General features: G+C 54.5%; 5 protein-coding genes across 5 annotated transcripts; 3 read left to right on the forward strand and 2 right to left on the reverse strand.

Moving 5' to 3' along the window:
* Positions 1-276: 276 nt before the first annotated feature.
* On the reverse strand, positions 277-1210 carry J7T54_007431 (GTP-binding protein rhoC; the record flags this gene model as incomplete). Its single annotated transcript, XM_051509338.1, has 3 exons — positions 277-648; positions 696-899; positions 956-1210. 3 exons carry the CDS (start codon positions 1208-1210, stop codon positions 277-279), a joined length of 831 nt encoding a protein of 276 aa, XP_051359634.1.
* An 830-nt stretch (positions 1211-2040) lies between these two features.
* J7T54_007432 (transcription elongation factor B) lies at positions 2041-2665 on the forward strand (the record flags this gene model as incomplete). The annotated part of the gene is made up of 4 exons (XM_051509339.1): positions 2041-2210; positions 2265-2324; positions 2439-2579; positions 2635-2665. The coding sequence occupies 4 exons, from the start codon at positions 2041-2043 to the stop codon at positions 2663-2665; spliced, it is 402 nt and encodes a 133-aa protein (XP_051359635.1).
* A 740-nt stretch (positions 2666-3405) lies between these two features.
* J7T54_007433 (lariat debranching enzyme) lies at positions 3406-6643 on the forward strand (the record flags this gene model as incomplete). The annotated part of the gene is made up of 6 exons (XM_051509340.1): positions 3406-3459; positions 3514-3615; positions 3665-4998; positions 5596-6065; positions 6123-6216; positions 6268-6643. The coding sequence occupies 6 exons, from the start codon at positions 3406-3408 to the stop codon at positions 6641-6643; spliced, it is 2430 nt and encodes an 809-aa protein (XP_051359636.1).
* Positions 6644-6924: 281 nt separating this feature from the next.
* On the forward strand, positions 6925-8042 carry J7T54_007434 (putative ATP synthase subunit 5; the record flags this gene model as incomplete). Its single annotated transcript, XM_051509341.1, has 4 exons — positions 6925-7290; positions 7393-7707; positions 7790-7882; positions 7929-8042. 4 exons carry the CDS (start codon positions 6925-6927, stop codon positions 8040-8042), a joined length of 888 nt encoding a protein of 295 aa, XP_051359637.1.
* A 408-nt stretch (positions 8043-8450) lies between these two features.
* J7T54_007435 (uncharacterized protein) lies at positions 8451-11892 on the reverse strand (the record flags this gene model as incomplete). Its single annotated transcript, XM_051509342.1, has 7 exons — positions 8451-8820; positions 8872-10059; positions 10163-11250; positions 11364-11460; positions 11511-11628; positions 11680-11702; positions 11798-11892. 7 exons carry the CDS (start codon positions 11890-11892, stop codon positions 8451-8453), a joined length of 2979 nt encoding a protein of 992 aa, XP_051359638.1.
* Between the last annotated feature and the right edge of the window lie 871 nt (positions 11893-12763).

The following is a 12763-nucleotide window of genomic DNA, read 5'->3' on the forward strand; positions in this document are numbered from 1 at the left end:
TGCCTTGCCTTGCCGTGTCTGTTGTTTCTCCCATCATCTCACAAACCATTGATTGCCCTTATATACCAACTCCCTATTTCCCTGAGATGCGCCCGCAACCTGCAATGCACCGCCGCTGACGCCCCGCGCGTGCGGCGCAACGGAGCCAAGCAGCCCAGCTTGAGCGCAAAGAAGAAAACACAGAAAGATCATGCATTCGTCATTACAAGTGTGTATCGTTCCTCGCCCACCACCACATCTTCCTGGTCGAAGCCAGGACGCCCGAAAATGGCCCTCTCAAAGAATGCGGCACTTTGCCTTCTTCTTCCTCTTAGGTATCCCTACGCCAGGCATCGACGTCCGCGAGCCGTTGCTACCGTCCTTGGAAGTAGGTCCCGCGGACGACTCGAGGTTCTTGCGGTCATTGGCGACGACGGTGAGGATCGCCCGGCTGAAGATGTCGTCGACGCCAACCATCTCCTTGCTGCTGCATTCCATGTATTGGGCGTCCATCTTCTGGGCCACATTCATGCCTTGCTCCGTTGTGACGGGCGTCAGGCCTTGGGTCTTGAGCATGTCTATGCACGTCCTCTTGTAGCGGAGGTCTGACTTGAGACCCACGAGGATGAGGGGTGTATACGGGCAGAAATGCAGTACTTCAGGGTACCACTGCGCGGGTCAGCTTGGATCTTGCCAACATGTATCAATTCCCTTACCTTGTCCAGTACGTTGTCCAGCGAGTTTGGGCAGTCAATGGCGAAGCAGACAAAGATAAGATCGGTCTCGGGGTAGGAGAGTGGCCTCAGGCGGTCGTACTCTTCTTGTCCGGCCGTGTCCCATAATGCTAGCTCGATTGTCTTACCAGTGGGCGGATGCACTGGGTAGGTGATGTAGTTTTCAAAGACTGTCGGCACGTATTTCTGGATTGCCGTTAGCATTGGCTCGCATGCCGTGCTCCAAGGTTGAATGCGCCTACCTCTGGGAAGTACCCCTGACTGTAGCTAATCAGCAAGCACGTCTTGCCGCAACCGCCATCACCAACGACAACAATCTTCTTCGAGAACGTCGGCGGCTCCGTGGCTTGCGTTGCTTGCGACTCGCGGCCGCTCGATGTGCTGATGGATGTGCTGACGGTGCCTTCGCTGTCGCGCGTGCGCTGGTCTCGACGGGGTTGCTCGCGACTGCCCGTCGACTGCCCGTATTGGGAGCTGCGATACTGATAAGATGACATGGCTTTCTTGCAAGGCTAGGGCCCGCGATCGATGCTAGCGAATGAATGTCTCGGAAGCAGAGCTGGAGCAAAAAGGCTGCGCGATGTTGGTCCGTCCGCGAGAACGACTGGTGGAGTGACTGGTCCTGGATGTGGTGTATGCGCTTTGTCCACCACCTTGTTGAACGCTAGGGCAGTTGATGCGCCAGAGACCAATGGAAGGGTATTGCTGCGAAAAAAAGGCTGTCGCGCTGTGAATGCAGTGATCAATGTGTGATGAGCGAAAAGGGGCTCAAAAGACCAGTAGCGTACGGGTTGATGGTGCGATGGAATGCGTGGCGGTTGGAATGGAAGGAAAGATGGGAGATGGGGTTTAAGATGGGCAAGAGCGAGATCGAAGATGCCTTTCAAAGCCAAGTGTGGTGCCGTGGGGTTGCAGCTCCAAATCAAGTAAACACGGACCTGGTTGGCATGGTGATGAAACGCAAGCGCCCGGGGGGCAGCCCACTGGCTGCAAGGAAGGAAAGGGCCCGTGCGCTATCGGCTCCACTCTTTGCCAATCGCCAAAACTCGATTTTTGTTCCTGGTGCAAAGGAAGCTCTACTCCTCATCGACCTGCACCAACTTTTCCCCAGGCGCCCACCAACTATTCATTTCGGGCCGGCGCACAAGCTCCAAGTAGCCTTCTGATATCATCGATGGACTGAGTACACCCAGGTGTGCAGCAGAGCAGTCCAAGTGGTCCGGCATCATCAGCCTGCGCTGTCGCCCAAAACGCACCTCTCACGGACGATTCAGAGCCTCCAATTCTTGGCGCATCACCAAGCATCTCTCACCACTCCGAGTATAAAATGGCTTCGGGCGAGCCTAGCAAGTATGTGACACTCGTCTCTGGTGACGGATTCGAGTTTGTCGTGCTTCGCGAGGCCACAAAAGTCAGTCCCATTATCAGCGGCATGATTGATCCACGCAGTGGGTTTGCCGAGGCCAGAGATGCCCGCTGTGTGTTCCAAGAGATAAGGTCAGCCAGCGCACGCCAGCCCCTTCCCGACACTGCTTGTCCCTCGATCCCCAGACAGATGATGAACAATAATTTCGCTGTGTTCTTCCTGACGAAACCCGGCTCTCTTTTTCCGTGCGTTTCGGTTGATTACACACTACACTTGAACTGATATCTTCCTTTAACCCCCCCCTGATCATTCCATCTCGGCGGTGATTTTCAAGGAACCGTGGCTGACCCTTCACGCAGTTCCCCTGTGCTTGACAAAGTTGTCGAATACTTCCATTATTGGTACCAATACCGGGACAATGACGATGTTCCGGACATGGACATTCCCGTAGAGATTTGCCTCGAACTCCTCGCCGCTGCCGACTACCTTGGGCTCGACCAGTAAGTGGCGTCGCGAACAGCGTGCATCTCTGCTCAAGACGCTGACAACTCACAGAGCCACCATGAACACGAGGCAATGGTCTTGAGGCACGTACTGCTCATTCGTTTTTCGTAGAGAGGGTATTCCAAGACTGTTTTGTACACAGTCGCCCCCCATATTAAGTGACACCGGATATCAGCCAAGAGCACCCATTTCAGCATATACGTTCTGCTCCTCACACTCCCGTGGGTTGAACGCCTATTAGAGATGGAAGATGAACGCACTCTGTGCGGCACCCTCTCACTCTGCGTAGCTCAGTTGACGCATTGAGTTTTCGCTTTTTTTGCAGGGGTACATCCTCCAACACGATGCAAGCCTTGCACGAACTTGGAAGACATGAATAGTTGATTCTCATGAGGAATAAGAGTAATAAAGATGCACTCTGCGAACGTCCTTCAAGTCCTTGTCAACTGCGTGTGATGTCAGTTTTATTAAGCTCTTGTGGAGTATGGGCGCATCCAGTAAAAGGCAGTACTCGGTGTGACTCGCAGGTACTGCGACAAGTGCGCAAAAGCGAGACTAGTCAAAGGCGCGGCTTAGCAGTATTCAAGTAAATAACACGATCATTGACTGTGCACTTGCATTCATGGTGATTTCAATCTGATCAGAGGGCCCCCTTTTACAACGGCGCAAGATGTGACGCAAAGTGCGAGGGCGGTCGCGCGTGCCACTTCTCTTGCACTTTGGAGAAGTGAGTAGTCAAAGAACTTCCAAATGAACTCTCACGCCTCGACCCATCCCTCACACCGTACCTGAACCTATCCCGCCACTGACGCATTTTCGACAATGGCTGCCCATGTTACAGAGACAAAGGGCGTCAGAGTCGCTGTGGAGGGCTGTGTATGCAAAGTCCAGCATTTCCTCGTTGATCGTGGGTTTACTGACACGGCGTAGGGCCATGGCACGCTGGATGCCATCTACGCCAGCATTGATACCGCCTGCAAGGAGCGAGGCTGGGATGGTGTCGACCTCCTCATAATTGGTGGCGACTTTCAGGTACGTACGCTTCCGGGCTCTGTCGTGTCTCAAGCTGACGGCATATCAGGCCATGCGCAATGCTGCAGACCTCTCCGTCATGGCGTGTCCGGTGAAGTACCGAGAGTTGGGCGACTTCCCAAAGTACTATTCTGGCGAGGCTCGTGCTCCGTATCTGACCATATTCATTGGCGGTAATCACGAGGCCAGCGCTCATCTGTGGGAGCTATTCTACGGCGGCTGGGTGGCGCCCAACATTTACTACATGGGCGCCGCCAACGTCTTACGGCTTGGGCCGATCCGCATCGCCGGCATGTCTGGGATATGGAAAGGTCACGACTACCAGAAACCTCACTTTGAGCGACTGCCGTTCAACGATGACGAAGTCCGCTCATTTTACCACGTGAGGGAGATTGACGTCCGCAAGTTGTTGCAGATTCGGACGCAGGTCGATGTCGGTTTGAGCCACGACTGGCCCAGGGCCATTGAGTCGCACGGGGATTCTAGGTGGCTGTTTAACAAGAAGCCCTTCTTCAAGCAAGAATCCATCGACGGCACTTTGGGGAACATGGCTGCGAAATATGTCATGGATCGGCTGAGGCCGCCGTTCTGGTTTTCTGCACACATGCACACTGGCTTCCCGGCGCTCAAGAGATACAACAATGAGCTGCAACGAGAGGTCAAACAGCCTGAGCCAGATAGTGAAGAAATCCCGGAGGCACCAGTGGAAGCGGAGGCCAACCCAGATGAGATTGACCTTGACATGGATGACGACGACGGCAGCGATGAGCCCAGTGTCAAATCGACAACCGCTGAGAATGATGGGAAACCCCAAGATGAGAAGAAACCGACCGAAGAATCAAGTGAGACACAGAAGAGCGAAGTTCCGGATGATCTCAGGGCGCAGCTTCCCGCATCTTTCGCAAAACCGACGCCAAAGCCAAGAACAACGCCTGGACAGCCTGTTCCTGACACCATCCCCAACCAGGAGGTTCGCTTCATGGCACTAGACAAGTGTCTTCCGGGGAGACGTTTCCTACAGCTGTGTGACGTTGAGCCGCATGATAAGCACAATTCTCTGAGGGTTGAGTCTCACACCGAGCAGCCCAGATATCGCTTGCAATACGACCCCGAGTGGCTTGCTATCACTCGTGTTTTCCACAAAGACCTGCGCATTGGCGATCCAGCAGCACAAACACCAGCAGACCAAGGCGAGGAGTACTATCTTCCTCTCATCGAAGCAGAACGCAAATGGGTCGAGGAGAACATTGTGGCACAGGGCAAGCTCGATGTCCCAGAGAACTTTGCGATTACGGCACCTCCACATCAACACGGCCAGCCCGAGATCGTGCAGGAGCAACCCGAAGAATACACCAACCCCCAGACAGTCGCATTCTGTAGTTTGTTAGGCTTGGACAACCTGTGGGATGCGGGCCAGGAGGAGAGGGGCGAACGGAGGGCCCAAGGCCCAAGGAAGGCAGCGTTCAGAGGCGGCAGAGGGGGGCGAGGCGGTGGTCGCGGCGGTGGCAGAGGTGGAAGAGGGAGAGGTGGGAGAGGCAGGGCAGGTGGGCGAGGGCGGAGGTAATGGCAATCGCATCAACATTTGCCAATGTTGACGGATTGCACTCCTAAGGTAGATAGATACCTGAAGTGCGCACACCGAGTCTAGTGATGCTGTTGTAGGGTAATGCGTTCCACTAGCTTGAGCCCCCAGCAACCGGGGTACGACGTACACGTTAGCTGGCTCGATTAGGCAATAGAGTAAACAGTGATCGCAAACCGACGCCACGTTGTGCCAAGCTCCATTCTACATCGACAATCTTCGTTGCATCATCGGTTTCGCTCCTTTCTGTCGCGCAGCTTCCCTTCGTCCTCTTCGGCCGTTTTCTCGTTTTGAAGCGCTGGTACGGTCTCACACGCTGCGCGCTTGACCCAGCCCAGAGAGGTCCGTTTCAACCAAAGCATTCTGGTCTCATCACCCCGCTAACCATTGGAATGCAGCTGCTCGACACCTCGAACACCTTTGACGTTGCTATATTACCTCGACCGAGACCAAGATGGCACATCAGTTTCTCACGACCGTGTTCGTCTTTCTCCCCCTCTTCGCGCCCCGTCCAAGCTGCCCAAGATGATGTCTGCGTTCCGCTACCTGAGCCCCCAGTCGCTTGCGACGATGGCCAGCATCGAGAATACCATCATCCCCGTCTACAATGACCCTCCATCTCCTCTTCCTCCCGTTCCAGACGCTCCGCCAACTCACCACGTACCAAAGGGCATGGTTACTAACACGAGGTCTGTGTCCGACAGCAACCAGCGCACAAAGAACCAGTTCCGACCCAGGCTGGGCAAGGGCGGTGCCACGAGCTATCAGCTCAGACAGTATGCCGAAGTCACGCTGGGCGGTGGAAGCTTGAGGAAGGTGGTCAAGCTTCCCGAGGGCGAGGACGAGAACGAGTGGCTGGCGGTCAACAGTAAGTTCCTGCTGTGGGCACGACTGGACTTGGGCCGATGACTGACTCGTCACGCAGTGGTCGACTTCTACAACCAGATCAATCTGCTCTACGGCGCCATTACAGAGTTCTGCTCCCCACAATCGTGCCCAGAGATGAAGGCGACGGACGAGTAAGCGGCCTGGAGAAACCACATGTCCGGCACGCACTGACAGTGTCCTAGGTTTGAGTATCTGTGGCAAGACAGCCAGGATTACAAGAGGCCCACCAAGATGCCTGCGCCAGCCTACATTGAACAGCTCATGAGCTGGGTGCAGGCCAACATTGATAACGAGCAGGTCCTTCCCAGCAAGATCGGCGTCCCCTTCCCCAAGTCGTTCCCTACGCTTGTCCGTCAGATCTTCAAGCGCATGTATCGCATCTATGCGCACATTTACTGCCATCACTACCCCGTCATCCGTGAACTGGGACTCGAGCCGCATTTGAACACGAGCTTCAAGCAGTACGTGCTATTCATCGACGAGCACAGCCTGGCAAGTGGGCGGGACTACTGGGGCCCTCTGGGTGATTTGGTGGACAGCATGCTCAAGAGCGATTGAGCTCGCTCGCTCGTTGTTGGGCTCATTGATGTGACTTATCTGTGATTTTGTCGCTGGCGTTCAGGAATTGGGACAGCAGGGGGAATAGTGGCATCGCTGGCTGGCGGGAGGCAATAGAGGCGAAGGCGCAAGGATTACCGTACAACTACACTGGCAGCAATAAAGTCTGAACAGATACCGACTAAAATAGAGTCAGGCTGCAGTTTCTTTCATTTCTCTGTAATTCATTCATGAGACACCAAACATTCATGTCCCTGAGCCCTCCCGGCACCATCGGAACAATGAGGAACGCGGCATTAGGTAAGCATGGTGGATGCCTCATCGCGGCTCCGCCCGTCAGGCAACAAGATCCAAAATTGCCGGACAACCTCATCGTGCACCTACCTCAATTGAAGCCGCCGAACCATCACCCACCTCTCGTCCCTTTGCCCAACGACCGAACCTCCGGCCAATTCCAGCACCGCCTCTCGCCGATCACGACGACCATGTTCTCGCGCCAGGCCATTCGCTCCGTCCGGGCTGCTGCCCCCCAGCGCGCCCTGGCCGTCCGCTCGACGCCCGTCCGGTCCTTCGCCGCCGCCGCTGCCAACGACGGCAAGCCTCCTATCTCTGTGTTCGGCCTCGACGGCACCTACGCCTCTGCTCTGGTACGATGCCCACAGATTTGCTTGGATTTGCGCAAGAGCCGAGGAGAAATAGGCGCGGAATTGCCAAATGGCCAGACAAGTAGCTAATGCGTCAATTCGCAGTACACGGCCGCCGCCAAGTCCTCCAGCCTCGAGCCCACTGCCAAGGCCATCGCCAGCCTGCACAACCTCATTCAGAAGGACACCAAGCTCACTGCCATCCTCAGCGCTCCCACCCTGAGCAACGACGACAAGGCCGCCGTCATCGCTGAGCTCGCCAAGCAGTCTGGCGCCAGCTCCAACGAGACCGTCAAGAACTTCCTCGACGCCCTCGCCGAGAACAACCGTCTGGGCCTCCTGGGCGGCGTCTGCGAGAAGTTCGACACCATCGTCGCCGCCGCGAGGGGCGAGGTCGAGATGAGGGTCACCAGCGCTCAGGTGAGTTTCTAAGTTTTGGGATATGAATCTGTCGACCTGAAAGAGGTCACCCCCCGAACCGATGCTGATTCAAACGTAATAGAACCTCGACAACAAGACCCTCTCGAGGCTCGAGGCTGCCGTCTCCAAGTCTTCTTACGTCGGTGCCGGCAAGAAGCTCAAGGTCACCAACGAGGTATGTCTAGTCAGAGAAAAGAGAAAGCCCATACTGACGCGCGCAGGTCAACCCCGATATCGTCGGTGGACTCATCGTCGAGGTTGGCGACCGCACCATTGATCTTTCCGTCTCCTCGCGTATCGCCAAGATGAACAAGCTCCTCACCGACAGCCTGTAAATTATATCGAGATCCTCTCGATCACTCACATAATCACCGCACCCTCCCATCGTGGTCCTTGGCTGGACACACGATATGAAAGCCTTACCTTTCCCTTTGTTTTGGTCGGGAGGAAGAAGCGCCTTAGTCCACAGACTGTGCGCACTTGTGTAGAAAGCCTGTCCTTAGGGTCGTTGTGGGAATAGATGCTCTGCTTCAAACCTTTGCGCTACATCTCAGATGCTCATGTGACCATGCGATAATTTCGTTTTCTCAAATCTATGGCCACTACATACGACGATAAATTAATAGCCATCATCCCTATCCACGTGCTTTCCAACTTCGTTCCATTGTTAACGCCAAGATATGCCAGTATATAGGGTCAAGTTCCGAGGCTAGTCCATCTGCCATGTCGACTTTCCACTACGATTATGCCTTTGTCTCGAGGTCATCGCCAGTCAAGTCGTAGCCCTTCGAATTACCACGCTCCATGTAATGGTTCAATTGGTCAGACACGTAGCGGTGCATGTGCGAGTCCGCCTCCTCCTTTTCGCGGACTCTTTCCGGATCATCACTGGGGAAGATAGACGCCGTTGTGGAGCGGACGTCTTCATCATCGTTGACAGAGTCATCAAAGTCGCTGCGGGCGCCGATCGACCTTGCCGTCGACGACCGACGGATATGGCGCATGCCCTTCTTAGGCGTGCCGTTGCTGAGACTCCGGTGGAGAATGTCATCGAAGTAGTGGGACATCGCAACAGAGGGGGTGCGAGGGGTCTGAGGCAGACGACAGTTGAATCTAGAGCCCGTCAGTAAAGAACACAATATCAAGGATGAAATCCAAGCATACCCAGTATCGTGGATCAGACGCGCGATCAGGCCCGTCCAACCGCACTGATGAGTAGAACCAAGACCACGACCGGAGTCACCATCAAAGAATTCATGGAACCACAGGTTATCCTTCCAGTGCTCATCAAAGTCGAGACGATCGTCACCGGCATTGATGCTGCGACGTCCGTCATCTTTTCTCACAAACAAATGTTGCAGGCGATGCTGGATCTCCTCAGCAACCTTGCCTAAGTGCATGTAGTCGCCACTCCCTGTCGGGCATTCGACCTGGAACTCGTGTCCGTAGAAGAGGAAAAATCTCTGCAGGGACTCGACAAGTAGGAAGTTGACACAGAGCCAGATAGGTCCTCTCCAGTTGCTGTTGCCGCCGAACAAGCCGCTCAGGGAGTCACCAGGCACATACCCGACTTCGAACTTTTGGCCATTAACATCCATGGAGAAAGGGTGTTCCTTGTGGTACTTGGAGAGCGATCGAATGCCGTGCTCACTGAAGAACTCGTCCTCATCAAGCATCCTCTTAAGAATCTTTTCGAGGCGGTCCTTGCTCACAATCGACAGAAGAATACGATCACCCTTGCCACGCTTGGCGATACTTGCCATGTTCCTCTCAGCCATGTCATTGCGGTTCTTGACGAACCACTCGACACGCTTCTTGAACGACGGAAGCTTGTTCATAAGCTCCGGCTCGAGAGTGGCAGTGGCGTACAGTGGGATGAGGCCCACCAGCGAGCGGACGGGCAGTTGCTTCATCCAGGGCCCGCCCCAAGAGATTGCATCATAGTAAAAGCCGTCATCTTCATTCCACAAGGACTGCTCGTCCTTGGAGCCCATGCGGAAGGTCATGGCATCGCTAATGAAGATGAAGTGCTCGAAGAACTTGGACGCAATATCCTCGTACGTCCGGCGGTGCTTGGCCAGCTCGAGAGCAATGTTGAGCATGGAGAGACAGTAGAAAGCCATCCAGCCCGTGCTGTCAGCTTGCTCGAGAACACCCCCAGTGGGCAACGGCTCTGAACGGTTGAACAAGCCGATGTTGTCCAAACCGAGGAAACCACCCTCAAAGACATTCTTGCCGTCGGCGTCCTTACGGTTGACCCACCAGGTGAAGTTGAGAAGCAGCTTCTGGAACACGCGCTCCAAGAAGTCTATGTCTTGGCGGCCATACATCTTGCGCTCGATCTTGAATGTCCTGAACGTGGCCCAGGCATGGACGGGCGGGTTTACATCACCGAAGTTCCATTCGTACCTTATTTGATCAGCATTGGCACATAAGGAGTTGCGACAGGACTTACGCTGGCAGCTGTCCATTGGGATGGCAGTACCATTCCCTTGTGAATAGATCGAGCTGCTTCTTAGCAAAGTCTGGGTCCATCATCGCAAGAGGAATGCAGTGAAAAGCGCTATCCCAGGCAGCAAAGAAGGGGTATTCCCACGAGTCTGGCATCGATAGAATATCGTCACAATGCATGTGCTTCCACTGCGAGTTGCGAACGTTCTTTCGACTGTCAGGGGGCGGGGGCATTGCAGGGTCGCCGTTCGCCCATTGGTCCCAGATGAACAAATAATGCTGTTTCGTCCACATCATTCCAGAGAAAGCCTGCCTTTGGATGTTTCGCATGTCATCGGAGATGGGCAGCGGGCTGAGCCTGTAGTAGAAGTCATCGGCCTCTTCTCTCCGGCGTTCTATGATCTCGTCAAAAAGCTCCTCGTCGACGTAAGTCTGGTCTTTCTGCGAAAACCGGAAGCGAACAACCGCACATTCGCCAGGATTGACACCGCCGTCCTCGTTGAAGTTGAACCAAGCAGCACATTTGGTACCCTTCTGGGCCGGGTTGATAGCGTCCTTCTCTCCGTCCACGATGTACCGGTGAAACGCATCCTTCACATATGGTTGAGCATTCTTCTGGCCGTAAAGACTGTCAAAGTTGGTGTCGTTCTCGGTGAACATCATCTTTGGAAGAACATCATCGCCACTGGATCCTACACCAGGCGAAGGGGAGCAGTTAAAGTACCTGTTACCCAGATAGTGATGCTGTGATTTTGCGCCAGCCTCTTCGTTGATTTCGATCGAAGGCTTCATATCCTCGGGCTCTCTACCCCAACTCCAGGTGTTACGGAACCACACATGAGGGATGATGTGGAGCGGTGCAGGATCTGGACCTCTGTTCCATGCTGTCACACGGAACAGGAGCTCTTCGGCATCGTCTGTCTCCTTCGCGGTCTCGATATAGATATCCCAGTAGCGGTCTTCGTCAAACACGCCAGTATCTGTGATCTGGTATTCTTTCTCTTCTCTGGAGCGCCGGCCGTTCTCTTCGATCAGGTCTTCGTAGGGGAACTTCTTCTGGGGGTATTTGTACAGGAGTTTCATGTAAGAGTGCTGTAGCCGGTATTAGTGATCTGCGGGCCCGGTTCTTCTATTTCTTTGCTTACTGTCTAATGGCATGTTAGTGACTCAACTATCAAGCCTACCCAGGTGTCAGAGGTACTCACAGGGGTATTGTCCACATGGAAATGGGCCTCCTTGACACTTTCGCCGTGGTTTCCCTGAGGATTTGACAGGCCAAACAACCGTTCCTTTAGGAAGTCACTAGCATAGGTCAGTCGCAGCTTGGCAACAGCTTGATCGACCCCGCATACTCTTCCTCGTTCCAGAAAGTGAAGCCAATGTTTTGGTAGCCATGTGTGTCGCAGACACCAGCAATACCGTCTTCGCCCCATCGGAATGCTCGAGAGCGCGCGTGGGCGTGCGGGAAATCTATTGAACGGTCAGACGGCTTCCTCACAGCGGTGATAACTCTCTACGCACGACTCCAGGCGTCGCCATCCGGACTGTAATCCTCGCGTACTGGCACAATTAGTCAAGGAGTCCCTCGCGGCATGACACGTGCTTCTCACCCGTGGCCCATTGGCGCTCAGAGACGTACGGTCCCCATTTCTTCCAATACTTCTCACGGTTACGATCCTCCTTGAGGCGCTTCTCTTCCTCAGTGAGGTACTCGTGGCCGTCGAAAACAACCATAGCTGATAGATGGGGGCACGAGGAACAGACGTGCACGGAAAATGGTATGATGGAGAGGAGAAGCTAGGGAACCAGTCTACAGGGAAAACAGCTCACGCAGGCAAGTCACGGTATCTGGGCGTTATCGAGAAACTGGGACGGGTGGGATCAATCACATGGAGGGGCGGCCGTTGGCTCCTTCCGGACTGCACCACCGGGAGGGGAGCTGCAAGGGCACGCGCGAACGGAGGCCTGCAAATCTCTGCAGCAAAAGAGGGAGGGCACGCAGTCAGTCCGCACGATCTGTCAGTAAATTGGTCAGAACCAGGCGGTAAGGCAATGTGCTGGTGGTACCGCAACTCGAGAACGGCTGGCCATCGACGATGGCGCTTTTTTCTGATCATCGGCATGCCAAACCTCCATCAGAGACTCGTGTCGATTACCCCACTACACCATCTCCGAGTCGGATTACCTCAGTGAGACTACCCGTTTGCTCGGCCCTGTGCAGCCACGATAGCACTAACAGCAGTCGCACTATTGACAAGGACTTTGCAGGAGTTAAAAGTGCTAAGCCAGAGGCATGGACTCACAGGCTCCCAATAGTAACTTTATCATCTGCCACATCCACTACTAACATAGGTCGGGGCAGCTTGTCCCGCCAGTGGACTTTGCTCGTAGTCAACATGCGATGACATCATTTGAGGAAGAAAAGGCCTGTCTGGGCTCTGGACCAGTCCTAAGGGGCCCGTGCCTGGCGTCGAAATGTCAAGGCAGGGGAATGGCGTTGATAACATCAATGAAGGCACGAACAGATTCCATTGGCTGGTCGATATCCAGAATATTGCAGTTGTTTCCTCTGAAAGCAGTGATCATCGTCGATCACGTTCATAAT

The sequence above is a fragment of the Emericellopsis cladophorae genome, assembly GCF_022114955.1.
Source record: "Emericellopsis cladophorae strain MUM 19.33 chromosome Unknown NODE_59_length_126458_cov_121_923675, whole genome shotgun sequence".
NCBI lineage: Eukaryota > Fungi > Ascomycota > Sordariomycetes > Hypocreales > Bionectriaceae > Emericellopsis > Emericellopsis cladophorae.